Source organism: Ambystoma mexicanum, chromosome 10 (genome assembly GCF_040938575.1).
Source record: "Ambystoma mexicanum isolate Mex_15411 chromosome 10, UKY_AmexF1_1, whole genome shotgun sequence".
NCBI classification, from domain to species: domain Eukaryota; kingdom Metazoa; phylum Chordata; class Amphibia; order Caudata; family Ambystomatidae; genus Ambystoma; species Ambystoma mexicanum.
Genome location: NC_090932.1, coordinates 864,710,892 through 864,731,493, shown reverse-complemented (window position 1 = coordinate 864,731,493; position 20,602 = coordinate 864,710,892). Strand labels below are relative to the sequence as shown.

The 20,602-nt window shown below is 43.9% G+C and overlaps 1 protein-coding gene across 1 annotated transcript in view; it reads left to right on the top strand.

Annotated features, from left to right (window-relative positions):
* Positions 1–20,602, top strand: part of LOC138492940 (uncharacterized) — a 334,933-nt gene that overhangs the window by 294,179 nt on the left and 20,152 nt on the right. The window contains exon 13 of the mRNA XM_069620230.1: positions 8,092–8,201. Within this exon, the coding sequence (XP_069476331.1) occupies positions 8,092–8,201 (110 nt within the window). The remainder of the gene's footprint in view (positions 1–8,091; positions 8,202–20,602) is intronic.

Here is a 20,602-nt window from a genome sequence, read left to right as displayed (position 1 = left end):
GGCTACGGGTGTTTTCAGATCAAGAAATGGCAGAAACAATCAGGCAAGGGTTCCAGGATGGTTTTAAGATCCCGTTTGACGGACACGGTTCTACGAACACGCCCAAAAATCTCAAATCAGCACTAGCAAACAAAGATTTGGTAACCAAGAAAATCAACAAAGAGATCGAGCTAGGGAGGATCAGAGGCCCTTACACTTCCCCCCCATTCGAAGAGTACATATGTTCACCACTAGGATTAGTTCCAAAAAAGGAGGCAGGCGAATTTAGACTGATTCACCACCTATCCTACCCAACAGGGGCCTCAGTTAACGACGGCATCAACAAGGAGGCAGTGTCAGTCAGTTACACAGAGTTCATGGAAGCCGTACACATAGTCAGAGAAGCAGGAAAGGGAGCATGGATGGCAAAAGCAGACATTAAGTCGGCCTTCCGCCTCTTACCAGTGAGAGAAGAATCTCAGAGGTGGCTATGCATGCAGTGGGAAGGCAAATACTTTGTGGACAGGTGCCTCCCGATGGGTTGCGCCATTTCATGTGCATATTTCGAGAAAGTAAGCTCATTTATGCAATGGGCACTTACGAAAGAATGTGAGGGGGCGCAGGTAGTACATTACCTGGATGACTTTTTATTTGTGGGGCCACACGGTTCTAAACAATGTCAAAATACTCTGCAGAAATTCATAGCACTGGCAAAAGAGTGGGGTTTCCCACTAGCAGAAGAAAAAACCATGGGCCCAACACAAACAATACAATTCCTAGGCATCGAAATAGACTCACGAATGGGGGAATGCAGGATCCCAGAAGAAAAGGTAGCGGACTTATTAGGTAGAATCAAAGACTTAAAAGGGAGGAACACGGCTACCGTAAAAGAGCTACAATCGCTGGCAGGAAAACTGAACTTTGCAGGGAGGGTCATACCGCAAGGTAAGATATTCCAAAGAAGGGTAGAACAGAGGACAAGAGGGGCCAAAGAAGGACACCATAGGGTAAGGATTGGGGAAGGAATAAAAAGGGACTTGGAGGTATGGGCGGAATTCTTAAAGTCCTTCAATGGCACAGTAATCTGGTGCACACCTATAAACGAAGAAAACGAAAGGGTATTGTTCACAGACGCAGCAGGGGGGTTCGGCTTCGGCGCAATTCTAGGTACAGAATGGTGTGCGGAAGAATGGCCAGAAACATGGCAAAAAGCAACGTGGACTAGCAACATTACATTGTTAGAAATATTCCCAATATGGGTAGCGCTATGCGCATGGGAAAAGGAGCTGAGCTGCAAAGAATTAAAAGTATGGTCGGATAACATGGCAGTAGTACATGTCATAAATAACGGGAGCGCCTCATGCCCACTGGTGCTGGAAATAATGAGGGCTATAACCCTGAGTTGTCTTATGAATAATGTCAGCTTAAAGGCAAGACATATCGCAGGTGAAGCAAATGTGGTCGCTGACGCCTTATCTCGCTTTCAGTGGGACAGGTTCAGAGAATTACGCCCGGATGCAAGAAGGACAAAAACGCCCACGCCAAAGAAGGCATGGGTACCTCTGGAAGAATGGGAGGAAGCACGGTCAACTACAAGGTTGGCTCAGAAGAGGAGGAAGAACTACAGGAGCAGGCAGTTGAAAAGTTGGCCAGAAACGCCCTAACATACAGAACTGGTGAGCAATACAAAAAGCATGTGAATAATGTGTTAAGAGAAACGGGAGCAGAAAAGATCGGGGACATCACAGGGGCAATGTTATGTAAATTTGTGGGGAGCGCTTTTTCACAAGGAAAGAGGAAGAGTTGGGCGGCAGCACATCTGGCGGCAATAGCATACACGGCAAGGGTGGCCGGGATAGCAGACCCGACAGCAAATTCACGTATAAAATACGCAATGAAGGGGTGGGCAAGGTTAGAAGGAAAGATACCTGACAGCAGGAGGCCCTTGAATTTTGCAAAGATGACGGTACTGTTGAAACTCCTGCACAGCACATGTAACGGCAGCTACGAAATCAAACTATTTAGGGCAGCATTTGCATTAGCGTATTATGGGGCACTAAGGGTCGGAGAACTAGTGGCGCGTAACACAACAGCAGGGGATGGCTTAGCGAAAAGCGACATCTGCATAGGGGCCGAAGGAATGGCAATACTACTAAGGAAGTCTAAAACAGACCAAGAAGGGAGGGGGCGGTCTATAGAGCTAAATTGTATCAAGGAAAGAGAGCTTTGCCCGAGGTGCATCACAAAACAATTTCTCAAAGTGCGCCCGGAAGTAGGGGGCCAACTATTGATACATAGGGACGGCAGCGCCCTCAGCAGATATCAATTCCAGGCAGTACTAAAGAAAACTATAGCAAAGGCAGGGTGGGACAAGGCAGAGTTCGGGACCCACTCCTTCAGAATAGGGGCAGCCACATCGGCATGGGCAGGTGGCCTGGGGGCAGAAGGAGTAAAGAGAATTGGGGGATGGAAATCACAATGTTTTAAAAGATATGTGCGAGAAAGCATGATATGATTCATTTCCCATTTCCATGCAGACAAAACACCCTACAAGTCGGCATGGATAGTCGGCCATTCATTCGTGACAAGAGCAGGCAGGTGGATCGAGGACTACAGAGAGGGTTTGCATTTCAAACGAACAATAACTTCATGGTGGGGCCTCCCAGGTATGCATTGGGAAGACATCCACGACAGGCTGTCAGATCTGATTGGTTTCAGGGACCCCCCCGAGTATTTGGTCATCCACCTCGGGGGGAACGACTTGGTCAGAACGAATCGGGGCGAGCTAACACGCAACATGTGTGAATCTCTGAGGGCGATAGCTCACTGCTGGGGTAAAACGAAAATCTTTATGTCAGAGATCATAACCCGCAGAATCTGGTACGGGGCCCCAAGAGGCAGGCTATTGAGACGGCAAGGAAAAAGCTGAACAAAGCAGTGGAGAAGCACTGCAGGAGCACAGGACTCCATTTTATAAGACATGGGCTGTCACAGAACGTCCCCGATTGGTTCCACCAGGATGGGGTACACCTGTCCAACAAGGGCTGGGGGAGATTTTCGGACAACATCTTTCAAGCATTAGCAGCACAGGGTTGCAAATAGGGTGGCTGTAGGGTCGCTGTTTTGGGGGGACCTGAGCGTTGCAGACAAGCAACCCCTCAGGTGTGGCGGCACGTGTCCAGGAAAGGATGCCACAGGGCAACGAAATGGAGCCTAAAGGAAGGGGGGCATCCCAACCCCTGGACACGAGGTGCCCAAAAAGCGTTGGTTATTGTACAGTTGTCATAACCAGTGTGTAGTGTTAATTTTGTATATAATAAAAAGGCCTACGGCCACCAATTCTTCCACGAAAACATAATGGTGTATGCAGTTATCATTTCTGGGGCAGGGCATAGGTCAACAGGGTCAAAAGCAGGGGGGAACCCACACTACTCAGCCTATGCCACAGGCCCCGTGCTGCACGAAGTGCGGCACGATAGAGGGCCTGGGGAGTTAGGCGCGGGGTGGGGGGGACAACCGGCGGGAAAACAAAAGGGAGGGGCAGCCAGAGCGGCGCCCCCACCCCCGGCGTTCCCAGGGAAACGCACAACAAGTAGGACCAGGTGTGAAAGGAACGGGGGGAGGACAGGAAGGAGCGCCGGCCCCCAATCAGCACAACAAAAGGGAGAAGGGGTATAAGTTACACAAGAAAGCAGGGCCAAGTCACAACCAGGTTAGGAGCTCACCTCACTCGGGTAAGCTCCCAGGGCCTGGAAAAGGGTGACAAGGATACGTTTTGCCACCCAACCCGCCCTACAAGAAGGAAAGGAGGAAATACGGAAAAGGAACGCCGAGTACCTTTCTACGGTACACGGTAGAAGAAAAGTCGTAGGCGGCGGCACGTGTCCAGGAAAGGATGCCACAGGGCAACGAAATGGAGCCTAAAGGAAGGGGGGCATCCCAACCCCTGGACACGAGGTGCCCAAAAAGCGTTGGTTATTGTACAGTTGTCATAACCAGTGTGTAGTGTTAATTTTGTATATAATAAAAAGGCCTACGGCCACCAATTTTTCCACGAAAACATAATGGTGTATGCAGTTATCATTTCTGGGGCAGGGCATAGGTCAACAGGGTCAAAAGCAGGGGGGAACCCACACTACTCAGCCTATGCTTGTCCTTCTTCATGCTTCGCATTGCAGGGGCCTGCCCTGCTTATGCCGGCGCTGTCCCAAGTTCAGCGATCCAGCCAGCACTAAGTCCTGGATAGCCCGACCTTTGAGGGCAGGGTGGCAGCACCCAGTTGAAGAGACATCCACCACCAAGAGTCATTCCTGGATCTTCCTAAACCCCTCAGCAGATGGGCGACATGCTTCACATGGAGAAGGCACAGTAAACTGGCCCTTTTATATTATTTAATTTGAAGTGTGCATTTTAATGTTCGTTTCATTGCTGCAGCAATATTAGCACAAGGTTACAGGAAACGTGCATATATTTAGGTATAATTTGGTTTAGTTGGACTCACAAAGACTCTTGGAAAGACATTTTGGGACCTGTACTCCCCTGTTAAATTTAAGTTAAGTTTTTGCACAGATAAAATAATCCAAATCATGGTGCTGCTTTGCCCTTTTTCACCTTGGGCAAAGCTGGTGGCAAAAAGACCAGAATGATACTAAGACATCATTAGACATGAACTCAATGAGCAGTGTTTATTTGCAGGTGTCATTGTGTGTGCATTTGATTTTCATTGTAGGCACTGTAGTTTTGTTGACACTTTCATTGCGTTTAGTGGTCATTGGGGATATTGCTTGCCTTCCTTACTGCTCCACCTCCCACTTGACACACCAGCCACCACTGAAGATTATCCTGACATCAGGACAACTGTAGACTGCATAGTGTAGTAAATTTTAATGCAGGTCATCTGTTGGTTCTGTTGACTGCCTAAACCTGTCTCTGCCCAGACACCCTTGCTTTTCAAAGCTTGCATTGGGCTTTCCATTTCTTTTTGATTGGAAGCTAAGTGAGTGAAAAACCATGCACAGGGCAACTGAATAATTAATTGCCTGTTAGTTCTTTAAAAAAACAATTAAGCAACAAAGCAAAAGCGAAGCGTGCAAACTTTAACAATGCAACAGTCACTGCTTAAGAATCTAGGTTTCATATGGGACTAGCTCTTATGATGACTCTGATGATGTAATTACTCCTTTCCCAGAGGTAGCCTCTCCACATGTAGCCAGGGCATGGCAGCCGCTACCTGATCCTGACCCTGGGGGTGACTTTGCGAGTGAGGATCACATGAGGAGAGGCAACCCTCATGGTGGTGGGGGGGAGATCGGCATCATCAGATGAGATATGGTATCCCTCTGCCCCTTTTAGGGATGTCCCTCCATTCATCATGCCTTAACAGCATATTGTGGTATCCTCCTTCAACCTCCCACAAGACTTGCTGATAGCATCCCACAATATCGTGTAATGAGAAAGACTGACCATAAGTCTCATATATATAATATATCATCCTTTAAAGATACTGGGATGAGGAGGAGGAATGGAGTTGTGAAGAGCACTAGAGCACGAAAGCCCACACCGCACTCTAGTTGTTGGAAGGAGTGGCACCGTGGCAGGATCTTCAAATCCCTAACAGCTGATGTAGCCGCATAAGCTGACAGGAGCAGACAGCTCCGGTTGGAACAGGAAATGGCTCAGCAAGAGCCCAGCTGCAAGGGAGACCCAGAGAAGAAAGAGGAGCAGACTGAGTGCTGTGTGACGTGCAAGGTCTGTCGGTTCCACCGAGAAGGAGAATTGGGAGAACTGGAGCCCTCATGTTGCACGGGCAGTGACATCGGAATGCTGCCTCCAGGCGTCGTAAGTGAGGCAGAGAGCGGAGAAAGGACAGGGTGTTCTGCCAACCTACCGGAGTGCTGCAGTAACCACAGAAGCTTGCGTAAGATGCCGAAGCTGCTGCACATAACCGGGGAGCCCAGCTGGGGAAGGTGGGATGCAGAAGTGATTAAAAAAGGCTCTAACTGGATATTAAAAGCATGGCAAAGGCTGAGGCCTACAGTTTAATATGAGATCCACACTGGAACTTTAGAGACTTGTGAATTTGTCGTAACAAAGTCCTGGCAGGAGGGAAAACCAGGCATTTACGAGAATGGGACTCGCAACCTAAATTGTGTGATTGAAGAACCTAGCAGGAGAGTACACCAGGTGTTTCATGAAGCAAAGCCAATTGTGTGAAAAGAATCTTAAGGAAGGCCCATACCTTTGGGATTGTGAATTGAGTGAACTGTATAAGAAAAGGTCCTGGCAGGAGAGTATAGCAGGCAAATAAATTTAAATGTATGAAATGAATCTTAAGGAAGATCCATGCCCTTATTACTAACATTATTATTATTATTATCATCATTTATTTAGTTATTTGTATTTAGTTCAAAACCTTTTACAAACTTAAAACATATTATAAGCTCACATAAAATCAAATGGATCAAAATACACAATGCACAGTACACTATAAGTTTCACCCGGAAATAAATTACACATATTCAATCTGTTAAGAACTACACCAGCCAAGTTATCTCATCCGAGGGTAGACAACAACAGTTAGTGGCTCCATTGAATTGCTCATCACAGAAAAGGGTACAGGTACTAAATATGATTCACTTTACATGTTCCATAATATGTCTAAAATCTTTAAAACTATAAATACTAAGATTTACCAGTCATCATTGACAATACATGCTAAACAGGTAAAAGGAACTATTAGTGCAGTGAATCAATTAACATTCATTATATGAGGGAACAAGGAGTAAATACTGTTAGTTATTCTTGGGCAACAGTTTCTCAATAACACACCAGAGTCTATACAAGGCCATCTGTACCATTTCACTCTCCATGTTGAGGCAAAGATTCCAAAATGCAACCTGCTTTATAGAGTCGTAATTATGTACAAAACCGCCCATTGTACTCATAATAGCCGAAAACAGGGTTTTGCATTCTGTAAATAAGTGTTTAGCTGTTTCAAGCAAACCAGGGCTATTGCAGATATGGCAGGTCCTATGCTGTAGCAGGATTTTAAGATGAGCAACACGAGATATTAACAAAGGGAATCGGTTTGTCCTTAATCTCAATATAAAGTGCCGAACCGCAGGGCTAGGGCACTGTGTCAAATATCTCAGAGCTTTCAAATGTCGATGGGTGACATCTGAAACATGTGCATATGTGCTTAATGTAGAGAGGTGCGTGTAGTTGTTAGCCCGTTCCCATTTCTTCAGTTTACTTCGAAATAACTATTGTAAAGTAACAAGTCTAGTGCCTCGTTTGAAGTCAGGGAACCAACCAATATTCTCATACTGTCTGGCTATTAGTCTGTTGAATTCCTTTCCCTTAGACTTTTTACACATACCCAAAACGGGCCCCAACAAGGAGAGGAATTGACATTTAGGCGCAGTATTAATTTTGAGGTGTAACAACCCCTGCTTGATCATTGCTTGGCCCTTTAATGAGAGTAACCCCAATTCTAGTCAAAGCTACTCAATAGGGATCAAGGGTTGTGATTTTAATATCCACTTCCAGAAAGATCCATGCCCTTAGAGATTGTGAATTGAGTGAACTGTGTAAGAAAGTCCTGGCAGGAGAGCATACGAAGCGGAGTCAAGTCTGTGAAGCAAAATTACAAATATCAGGGAGAGAGAGCTATCTTCTTGAGCTACAAAGAACTTGGTTATATTTTTGGAACATTTGTATTGCTGGGAAGAAACCTGGGGAAGGGAGATATTCCCAGGAACTGTGAACACCATCTAAGTGAAAGCCTTTTTGATGGATTTGTATGCTTTGTTGAACTTGAACATTTGTGCACTTTCCAAGCCAAAGACATTAACCTGTGCAACTTAGAGTTACTTTTAGAATGTAAGGGCCAGAATACGATTTCGGACACAAGACATTTTGCTTTGGACATCTTGACTACGGACAAACCCTTAGTTTTGGTTGCGGTAAGGGGGATACCTCCTAGAGCAGGGACAGTGAGGCATTTTCCAACCCTTTTATTATTTGAGCAAAATTCTATAACAACCAACATGACTCCTCTGTGTCTGCGTCTCATTTCAGGTTCATTACACTATCCAAAAGGGCAAGTAAAAGCACCACAGTCATCAAATTGGGAAACCGCTTCCTGCTCTGCCACGGCACAGTGTCACCTACAGTCTGACTGAGGAGAGAGGTTACATAAAATGGACCAACACCAATAAGGGGTATAGTGCTTAAACACAAAACCGTAAAATCAACAAATGCTTTTATTTGCTAGAAGCTGATTCCATCTCTCAGTCCACGAACAGGATTCAGAAGACATCCACCCCATGCCGTGCATGTTATGGCGGTGACATGATAATTCCTTGTCCCTGGGACCATATTTTTCCCCAGTCCTGAGCTTCCATCTGGCTCAGTGCAAGGCTTTACACGACCCTGCCAAATTGCCATTCTAGCCCCCTCTTCCCCCTAAAATGAACCCAGATTTGACATTTTAGATCCAAAATTGAGCATTTAGGCAACTGTCCAGAAATGCCTTCTCTGGCTTTCATTTCACAAATTATTTGTAACTGAGGCTTAATTCTGACTTCATCAGTGGAAGTTACAGCTAATAATGCACTAGTGTGTGACATTAAAGTGCAAAAATGGAAAAGAGAAGGGAAGCCAGCAGAACCTCCCCAACCCAGATTCGGTCCACCTATCCTTCCCTAAGCTGGATCCCTTGCCTAAAACCGCCCAGATCACTTCTCAACTTTTCCTTCTAACTGTATCCTTAATAGTCTGTGTTGTCTTGTTTTTTTAATGTTGGTAATGAATTATTGTTCTGTGCTTTTGTTTGTGCTTTTATGAATTTATTATCCGAAATAAAGATGATGATGATGAATATTCTATCCATCTGACTGTATCCATAATATTGTATCCCATTATTGTCTCCTCTTGTGATAAGCGCTCTGTTGCTTACCAGCTTGGTTCATTCTATATAAAACCCAATGCATATATGCATACATTCATACAATAATTCTCAACTGTTTAAATATGCATTGTCTTGATTTGGTTTTCCAAAATCTAAGCGTTTCGGTGAAGCACGCACGTCAGAAGATATAAGAGTGGACATTAGACACTTGGTGATAATACGTTGCTCAAAGTTTTCGCTTTTCGATATCCAAACACTGTTTGTTTACCCACTATCCTCTGAAATTCATGTCCATTTCCAATATGAGGTTATTTGCATTGGAAGGTTTAAAAGTCAATGGGCCTCATTATGACCCAGGCGTTAAGGGGTTAACGGCGCCGTAAAAGGTTGCGCCGCCGTTAACCCCTTAACGCCTTACTACGAGGTCCCTTTGCGGCTCCCGACCTTAACGGCTGGTCTGTACCAGCCGTTAAGGTAGGGACCCGCAAAGGGACCTTGAAGGTAATTACAGTACTGCAATTTGTGGTACCGTAATTGCCGCCTTCCCCATTCCCATTGAGCCCTATGGGGCAAAAATGGGAATGGGGAAGGGCCATTGGTAAATGGGGAATTACCGCCCCACCAACCTTGGAATGGGGTGGTAATTCCCCATTTCACCATGGCGGATTCAGTAAATTACCGGCGTTAACCATGGCGCTAATAGCGCCATTGGTTAACGCCAGGGTCATAATGAGGCCCAATAAAAAACTAGAATAGCGAAACATATTAGAGGAATCAAAATAAACGACAAACGCTATCTGTTGAGAGTTCATTGGAATGAAGATCTTCCAGGACAAGATATTACAGGATTAAGCTTTCTGGGCATTTAACAAGTTGTAACATGTGAAAAGGGCGGGAGACAAAGAGGGGACTAGAATGGAAATGATTGAGCTCCCCTTACAGGATGGTGACCACTATGTTGACATTTCCCCTGTACATAAGGACATCCAAGATGGCAGCAATCACCCAACCAAATGCCACAGGAAAAGGCATATCCACGGTTATTATACTGTTTACAGACGCACTGTTAAATAATCATGAAGAAATGCGCATTACACACACATGCTTGAAGGGTGAACACAGCATGCTTAGGATTTTGAATGTATTAGTTATGGCCCGTATATGTTGGACAGATAAATGGAGTGTGCTATTGATTTAGAATGCATTAATTATTACAGCCGTCTATAATAGCGATCGCCATGCATTAATTTAATGTATTTCAGTCTCTTTACGGTGTATTGATTCTCTTTTTTAACAGAAAACCCTACTGGAGTTTTCCTAATTAGTGCAGTAGCATGCATATATAAAAACTGTACTAAACTACAGTTATTTACACTGATTTCCACACACTTCTGGGGATAAGGAATTACGATACAACAGTTGGTATGCTCAGTTTGGAACTATTCAGTTACAATTCAGAAACATCCCTTTCTGAGCAAATAAGAAACATTAAGCATTAAGTGAGAAGGTCTACATGAGGTAACAGTGCTTTAAGCATTGTGGCAGGGCCGTTGCTCCAGCCCTGTCAAGGGTGGGAGGGACCCCAGCCCCAACAACCCTGCGTGCCAGAGAATGTGTAGATAGCGCCCCCCCCACCATCTCCTTACCTGCAGGATGGTACCATGGCAGGACCTGGCGTCGAGCAGCATAACATCCTCGCGAGAAAAACCACAGACCAAAAAAGAAGAACCAGCTCACCAAGAAATACTCCCTAATCCAGCAAAGTCACCTAGACCTAGAAAAGGGGGCGGGCTTAAATCCCTTATGAATCCTCCCAAGCCCTACCCTGTCACACCCATTGAAAGCAAGGTAATCCATTGGTAGGGTAAGCGGACAATTCAGAGAGGGGGAGGGATATATAATTGGGAGCTTGGGAATTGTTTGATGTGGGCTGCAGTTGGGTGATGACGGGTGGCGGAGGAGGACGTCCAAGAGACCAGAGGAGGCGAGAGCAACTGGAGTGCGGAGGCTATTGTTAAGGAGGAGGTCTGTGGAGTGTTTGTGTGAGATAGGGAGGATGTGAGTATTAGTAGTAGAGTAGGAGTAGTGGCAGACTGAAGTAGTGGTAGAGTTGGTGGGAGTAGCGAGTTAAGGAGATAGGTGGTAGTGGGTAGTAGAGGGGTGTGCAAGGCAGCTTATCCTTGGGTGTCCGTGGGGGTTTGACCACGGGTTAGTGAGAGAGGTAAGCAGGCACAATATCCCTGGAGTTCCGGTGAGAGGAAGGCAGTGGTATTAGAGAGGTAGTGGTAATATTGGAATAGGAACAGTAGTAGCGGTAGAAAGGGAAGAGCGACAGTGAGTGGGAGGGCAGGAGTAGATATTGGAGCAGACAGAAGTTTAACTAGAGAACCAGTAAGAGACGGGGAGAATAGAGTGAGAGGAAGGAAGGAAAGGAATAATGGAGTTAGAGGGATAGTTGGAAGTAAAAGCAGTAGTAAGGAATAGGAGTGCAAAAGGAAATAAGATTGAAGGGTGGAGGTGGAAAGGCAGAGTGAGAGATTGGAAGGACAGTGACGTAGGGAGAAGAGAACAGTTGTTGGGATCAGTACGGCATTGGGTAAGGTGTGAGAGGTTGTGCAATGAGTGTGCATGACGCAGGGCGAAAGAAGGCACCATTCCCTATTCCCGGAGACTAACCAATGACAGGAGAGGGAAAGCTAGAAGTCAAGTAGCCATTGTTTTATGGCAAACACCTAAAGTGTAGAGAAGAAGAAAGACAGATAGGTGTTACAGGGATGACTAGGCTAGGGAGGTGGGAACCCAACCCGGGGAAGTTGAGAGAGGAAAGGGACGTCCTTACTGCCAACATTAGGTCCCAAAAAGAAGCAGTCATTCTGACCAGCACAAGTCTTAATAAACACCCTTGAACTATACATTAGGAGTCAGTGTGGTTCTTTGTGGCAGGCCACCCTGTCACAGTATTTTGACAATTATAAAAACCCACAATAATTAACACCTAATTAGTTGCTGTTATAATGTATCAAGTACAATATTTCAATAAATTGTTTATTTCGTCCACGCCATTAAACAACCTACATAAAGTGCAAAACATCACAAAATATATTAAAACAACATTAAAATGACAGGTTGGGTGCATACACACACACACAGTTTATACAGGAAGATATCAAACCTCTGGTTAAAAGGGCAAGTAGTATTATTATAAAGGAAATACAAATTAGAAGTAAATTCTTTAGTCGGGTCCATCCACATTTACATTAATTCAACAGCAAATAGTTTACTATTGCACTAACCTGGTAAACTTCCCATACCGTACAAAAGATAAAGTACATTGTGACATTGTCAATCTGGGCCTAATTGCAGTGTCAAGATTCTCTCAGCAAATACAACCTTACCTACCACTCTAATTGAGCTATAAATGTGACTAGGTGGGTCGCAGCATAGGCACGAACTTAAGATTAAAAACAAAGGAACTTCTGATTCCATATATCATGGTACAGGCTCATAACGCAATCTTAGACAATTACAGTGTAACCCATTATTCAAACCAAGACTAATTAGTTTGTCATCTGCATGAATCTTCATCTTTTCTTCCAGGCAGCAGGTATACATTGAGCCACAGATTTGGCAGTATCAGAATCACGTCATGGTTTGCAGAATGTTAGTACTTCCATTGCCTTCCTGACGTTATTTGCTTTGAGCAGTGAGATCTTAGTGATTTATAAAAGGGACCTACAAAAAGGAAGCGTATTAATGTTTCAACCTGGGATGTACAATGACAACATATAGCTGAACAGGTTTACATTCATTTAGTACAAGTTTATATCAAATGTGGATACGTTTCGATCTTTTAATCAATATATTTTTTTAAAGCCCAGGATATTAGATATATGGTATTAAACAAATTCTTAAGTGGGAAATCTAGCCTGTATTTGTTTAGTTAAACATTGTTCTTAATCAAAGTACCAAAAATTAAGCAAATGATATTGAGCTCAAAATATTTGAAGAGGCATTTATTTCCTTTGAACGACCAAGTAAAACATTGGCGGCCTCATTACAAGTTCGGCGATACGTGGAAAAAGTGGCGGTAATAGAACGCGAGCTAATTCCAGCTGGACGGAATTAGCCCCCTGTGGAATTACTGTTCAGTAATTCTGGCAATTTTACAGCAGTAACAGTAATTCTGATACAAATTGGCGGAATTACCCCTGTCCTTTATTTTTTTGCTGTTAATTGGAATGGCCATTACTGCTGATGCTTGGTGTGCGCACCCGTCCACTCCTGATTCGGAGGTAATTTAGCCAGGCAACGCAGCTCAGGTGGAATAACTGCAGGATTTACCAATTTACTTGTAATAAGTGCCTATGTTCGTACTTTTTTTTAACTATCAATATTCAGCACAAATTACAACAGTGATGTATAGGAATATTGATTAGTTGACAGCTTAAGATTTCAATATTACTTCTTTCTTGTCTTGCCTCACATTTTTATCTTATGATAGAGCTTTTCATTGGCCATTCAAAGTGACCATTCAAATGATATTAGGCCCTAAAGAAGCAGAAAAAGTTTGAAACATCTGTTGGCCAATTCTGCTTAGTCATTATGTGATCCAGGGATATGTTGATGCCTTGGAGGATGAACATATTTCTGTTATGATGAATACATTGTTTCAGTTAAACCTGTGAGTTGTGAAAGAAGTTTTCTAATCTTGAGATGGCATTGTGAGCTGGGATGGGAGCCAGTGGCATTGCCATGTTTGTGAGTTGCTCACACAGTTGGGAGTTCAATGTCATCCTATATTTTTTGTTTTTGGGGCAAGTGGGGCTCGTTAATGTTGCTTGGTTAGATAGAGAAATGTCTAGCTGCTGGGTTTTTGTAGAGCTGGGTTGGAGAGTGCCAGTGCTTTCACATAACAGGGAGCTCATTCCCACATTTTGTTTACTTTTGGTAATTAGGTAGCGCTAAGGATGTGAGGAGGGGCACACAGTTTGTGGGTGTTTCGTTATTGATCAATTAATTGACTGCCCATATATGACAGGGTAGTAGTGACATCACTACTGACTTTTAATACGAAAATACAATGCTACCGGACTGTAATCAGCTATTACACTTCGGTTGTGACACCACAATGCCTGCTGCTTGAGCCAGCACATAGAAGAATTCCAGCTGTCAATGCAGCACTTGATTAAAGCTCTGTGGCTAGCTGTTCAAATTCCTTTCTTGCAATATAAGTTTGCGTGGCTCTTTACAGATATTCATTGGCAAGGAACTGTTTATGGTACTATGCTTATTTTGTGCCCTGCTGGAGTTCAACATATGGGAGCAAGAATCTATCTGCACGTTATTACTTTTTTTTTTAAACACAACACGTCTATTAAACTGCTTAACATGTTTATCTGCACCACATTAGAAGCTGCATATTACTTTTTTTTAATGCAAACCGATTCTACACCCGTTATAAGTATTAAGAGCAAGAGGACAGGTATTAAAGGGGATTATAGAGTATTGCCACATATTATGAGGAATAAAATACCCTCTACCATATGTAAAAAGAATACTGAAGTCACTGCAGACTTCTGTGACCTTATAAAGGAACTCTACCTTCGGCCTCGTTTCTCTCTTTGGTCATGGAACTATGGAAGTTCTCAGTGAACTACAATGAACGGTAGGGGTTATTTTATCCCATATATAATCAGTAAATTCTGAAGTCAGCACTGAACGATTATGAAAGAATTAGGATGTTCAGATTATAGAGGTAACTGGATTCCTCCTGCTTCTAAGCAGTGCCATAATAGGTGTTAATATAAGCCAGTATAACTCTACTCAATGTGTGGAAAGCGCATGGGGAAATGGGGAGTCCATGCTTACAGAATCAGAACCTGTGACTGCCAGTTGCACACAGATCTCTGAGGTGTGCTGACTTGTTAATCAGTCTTACCAGCCTAAATGCTACATTCTTTGCCTAGAGGCACAAAAATGCACAGCAGAGTTTGTACAGCTCATGTGCACTTGTGAATTTGCACCTGGGGAAGAATGCTCAGGCAATCAGGTGGCTGGAAACATGGGTGAGAACTGCTAGTGCCCCGCCCACGTTCCTCGGCCACCCAAACTCCTTCCCCAGGATTTTTTTCTTTTAGACCTCCTGCCCGTCCTAGCCTCCTTCCTCTCCCCTTACTCCCACCCCCACCAATTCATTCTGTGCTACCCCCACACTACCGAACCCACTCTGTCTCTTTTCTATTTACTATGGTGCAAGACAGCTTGGTTTTCATACGGGAAATTGTGTTCACGCATAGGCATAGAGCCCGTGTCCAGTAAAAAAAAAATGCTGCTCCCTAAATGGATCACCGGTTGCAAGCAGCTCTGGCCTCCTTGTCGGGGGCATACCACTGAGGCCGTCGCTTCCCTCGGCCCTACCTAAACTCATGCTGGCGGGCCATTACCACCCTCCTGGGGTGATCGCTATATTTTCTACTAGTACTAGAATGCAAATGGTGGAAGCCGTTCACCTGTCGGGTGGCTTCTGATTGTCATACCTGCTAACATGCCCCATTATATCCGAAAGATACAAGTCCAGTCCTGTTTTTGTTTCTTTGCCTTCTGGTGCTTGTAGCCCTGGATTTATCACGGGAAATTCGTGACTACAGTCCCAGAATGCAAAGTAAAAAAAAGGAACTGGATTAGTATCTCCCATATTGGATGGGGCATGCTGGCATTTATGGATTGGGTATGTTTCTGCATATCCTTATTTATTTATGTATTTATTGTTTTCTTTACTTTATGTAGTGCTGCTCCACCCCAGGGTCTATCAGAGCACTTTAAAGAAAATACCGTGAACGATGTAGGAGAACCAAAACTCGCAAAGAATCGTTTTGAAGGACGGAACCGAAATTGAATGAAAGGAAGAAAGGGTAGGGGCGGCGAGAGAGGGTTATTTTCGTTTAGTGTTCGGGTTTGCATAGCACGGAATGCCAGACGGGCACCTAAGTGCTAGGGTCTGAAACGGAAGGAACTCGTGCAAAGCCTTGAAGAGGAATGTTTTTAACCTCTTTCTGAATGTCACCAAGTCCAGGAAGTCTTCTGGGAGGGGGTTCCAGAGTCTGCCAGCTAATACCTGAAAGGGTTGACTCATAGCTCGGGCACCTTTGAAACATGGGATGGCGACTAGCCATGTATTTTTCGAAAAACATTTGTTTGCTTTGTTACCCATAAGTTGCTCTTGTGTATTCCTGGACTGAGTGCTGTTGATGTATTAAATGGCATCAATGATATTTAGTCGAATTAATCTGGTAGAATCGCATTTTACCAAAAATGTTTCCCTACCTCCATTTTACTGCCAAATGCGGGGTGAGGCGGGGATCGGGTGGCGTGCACCGCTCTAACCTACCCTCTTACCTCCTCTTTCTTTATGCTTACCCTCAACCCACCATCTTTCTTTTTGTGATAAAAATGAGGGGGAAAAATCACTGTAAAATGGGATTCGACCAGTTTGGTATTCGACTAAATTGGACAATTCCACTAAATGTACACATTTCGTATGCTATTAATTCAATTTTTGTACAGTTCCCAGATACCTTCAGGTAAATGTTGAGCTTTAGACATTTTAAAAAGACATAATAATATTTTGGTTTGGTGCCATTGTAATTTGTTTAGTAGTTGGAGGGGAGTCCGTCCACACAGAGACTTGCGTACCAGAGTAAGGGCCTTGAAAGAAACTCTGGCTTTTACAGGCAGCTCACATAGCATCCTAAGAGGAGGCAAAGCGAGTTTTCTTCTTGGGGTACCTGACAGTGCTGTTAGAGTTTCTGCATCTTTGTAATTAGTGGCGAATGTGAAGAGGCTCCATACAATATAGGACATTACAATGCTGTCATGTTGGTCCTTTAGATGCACGGCTATGGTCGGGAATTGATTTTCTTACACAAAAGGGCCTTATATGGCACAACAGCACTTGTTGGAAGTAAGTAGAGCCAATGATGGAATTTGGTTGCACAGAAAGACAACTGTCAAAGGTAACCTCCGATCTAGGATGACCTTGTTTCCTTCAGTGACTCATACGTAGACTTGGCCTGCCCCTAGAAACCTTTGGTGACAAGTAGCAGATGCTTAATTTCGGTCTGGTTCAGACTGGGCCAGCTGAGCCTCAGTGAAGTTAAACAGGGTAACACCGTAACTTGTGGTCTGGTCGCAAGGCAATCTGGAGATAACCTTGTTGTCGTCGGCCTATATGTTGATAGACCCTCGTCCTTTTACTAGTAGACTACTAGTTAATTAACATAGATACATTAAAGCGAAAGCCATATATACAAAACACTTGTGGGACCAGCACAATCCAATGAGGAGGAAGAGGATTCAAAGGTTTCCGATCTGACTGGAGATGGCTGCCCACGGAGGAAGGATCTGAACGATATCTTACTGGGAGACAAACCTCAACCAGTTCTCTTATTCCAGCTTGCAAGACCGGGTGGTTAATAGCGTCTGTCGCATGTCCGTCCAGCACTACGAACATGCGTGCACTATCGCAATCTGCCAATTAGAATAAAATTGTCTCTGAGATCAGAAAGGGCTTTTTCAATCCCTCTATTTGGCCCAAGGTCAGGCCCGCAAATGCCACAGGGCTGCTCTATGCTTTCTACACATGATGCTATTGGATGGTAGCTGCTGTGTCCAGGTTTTTAAAAACAAAAGCCATGTTAGTGGCGTGCCCATATTTGGCACAGTTGCCGGGTTAGGGAATGATTTTTCAAGAGAGAGGTGGCCCAGGCGTTCTTGACTGTGTCGGAAAATAATCCTTTTGCCAAAGTGCAATGAATATTGTCTGTGAGTAAAGGATTCAGTTGTTTAGCACACTCCTTTGTGATGCCTGCGGATATGGTTAAGAGGTTAAATTCACATTTTTAATATTACCATCATTTTAAGAAATCTAAAAAGCTTAAATAAAATACCATTTGTGAGTAGTACAGAATTATTATTAGGTGATAGGTATATAGTGTGATGTGGATGTACTTGGAAGATTTTTTCAATTAGGTTATGACATTGTCTACCAGTTTCATTACGTTATATGTAATATAAGAGTGCACATATTTGCACCATAACATAGCAGGAAGTGCCTATAATGATTTTTGAGTGGAATCATCTAACTGCTTAAGGTGTTTTGGTGGAATTGTCAGCAGCCTTTCTCTTGCCATCAAAGAAGGTGACCTTTTCCCCATGAACATGCTTTTTTCAGCATGGTAACATTTTCAGTTTTAGGGTCCTTTTCTTTCTATACTCCTGACGTCAGCCCTCTCAGGTTGTGGTTCCTGAGAGAACTAATGGTTGTTTGTCAAGGTAGTTATTTGTTTTGTTTTGCACACATTTTGATTTGAGAGACACTACGGTGTGTCAGGTCGCGAATTGCTCTTCACCACAGGAGCTGAAACTATCCCAACACCACCCCCTGAAGTTTGTATCCATTACTAAAGCTAAAGCATGGCAAACAAGGCTTCCATGAGGGAAAGGGGAATGGTACAAAATAACAAATTGCAGATGCTTCGAGGACCCCAAACTGCTTGTTGTAAATAAAAAGCTTGTTTTCCAGAGCTCGTTGTTTAGAGTAAAACAGAAGTGCTGGTCGGGTAGCCCCTGGTGGAAGCAGTCCCTCACGCTCCCCCCTGTACAGTGAGAAAATGTGAATACACAGTGGCCAATCGCTGCACTGAGGAAGGGCCTGAGGGTGAAAGTTCTCTGCAAATTGGTGCTCCTCCTCTGGTAATACTGGAACCTGTCCTTCAGAGGCAGCGCAGAATGCCCTCAAGTGTGACTTAACCCCTTGATGCCGTGAATGCAGTGAGGGCTCCAAAGGGATGTTTCTGGGTGACATTTAGCAGATGAAAGGCAGTGTAACATGTTAGGAAGAGTCTAACCTTAGAAAGCATGAAATTTCCCTATAATGAAATGTGATCGCCACCATTTTGGATTGGAGAATGGACCCTTCCCTACAAGGTATTCATTTTACAGTCATACAGTGATTTCATATGTACAATACCTGCCCTCCCGAACCAGAACTCCCTAAAGGTCCTCCCTCTGCTCAACTTACTGCAAACTAGACCAGAGTGCATCACTCCCCACCCCCAAAGATGTGGCAGTACCCACCTCCATCTCCCCCTGAAAACCTCCTTTGGAGGACATGGCTTTCCTGAGTTCAACTTACGAAATTTAGTTGACAGATTGCTTGCCTTTTCCCGCAATCTCTACTTTGGGCCATAACTCTTAAAATCAATTAGGTACTGTAAAATAAAACCTGAGAACCTTGAGTCTAGAATCAATTGAACCTCATATTCTCTGTTATCTACGTAATATCACATGCCCTCCACTCAAGCTGGAGAGTCTTCTAGTTGTGTCCCCTGCATAAAGGCTTAAGTAAACTCACATGAAACACTGAATGTATTTTAATGTTATCTAATAACAATAATTGCTTTGCCACAAGACTAATCACCCTTTCTCTAGTGAATTGGCCGATGCTGGAGCTCAATTTGTTCTCCTCTTTCATCCTAAGATATTATATTTACAACCACAGACCCCTGCCGGATATTTTTCAAAGTTCGTTTTACTCTCATGTAGTGCAGCATTAGCTCTTTGAAGATTTTCTTTCATTACCTGAAGAATACTTTCTACATCAGGGCTAGAACAACCTTGTGTGGCCCTCTCAACTTCTCAAGGAAACAAGGGTGATATTCGAGGTTGCCTCTACCTCGGGATTCCAGAACACCTCCTGAAGAAACTACAACGCATCCAAAATGCAGCAGCCAGACTCCTCCTCAAACTATCCAGAAGAGACCACATCACTCCAGCACTGCAAATACTACATTGGCTCCCAATCAAACATTGTATTATCTTCAAAACAATGTGCATAACACACAGGGCAATCAGCAGACAAGGAGCTGAATTCCTACAAAAGAAAAGAACAATCTTCAAGCCAACGAGACTCCTCATATCAAGCAATAAAATCCACCTGCAAGCAAAACCATACATCAGGAAAAAACTATGGGGCTCCTCCTTATCCCACCTGGCCGCAAAAACCTGGAACAACATCCCAAAGGAAATAAGAAACACCAAAGACTTCCTACAATTTAGAAAACTACTGAAAACCTGGCTCTTCAACACCTCAGAACCAAATTGAAACAACTGAACAATCAAACAGGAAACAAAAAGAACAGACTGACAGAATATATGATGACACAGGCAACACCCAGAACTGACTAAGGGAAATCAAGGGAAACTCCTACAACAACAAGAGAGACAACGCTAGGTGGAACCGAACACAAGCGACAAACCCATGAGGACAAAATCAGCATACATTCCCAACACTATCCAATAACCTCACCCACTCTATGAACGTCACCAAGTGCCATACTTGAATGGAATTGAAAGTGTTGGCAAGTACCACATTAAGACGGAAATGTGAATGTTAGCCTGTTCCGGACCCAGATGGAATTGTGAATGATAGCAACTACCACATTCAGACTGAATCGTGAACATTAGCCGGCGCCTGACTCAGACAGAATTGTGAATGATAGCAAATACAACACTCAGTTAGAATGGTAAACATTAACCTACGTCGCATCCAGATAGGAATTTGAAGATTAGCAATCCCACACTTAAAATGAAGGGCAAATGTTGGCAAGCGCCTGGATAGAATTATGAACATTGACCTGCATCGCATCAGGGGAG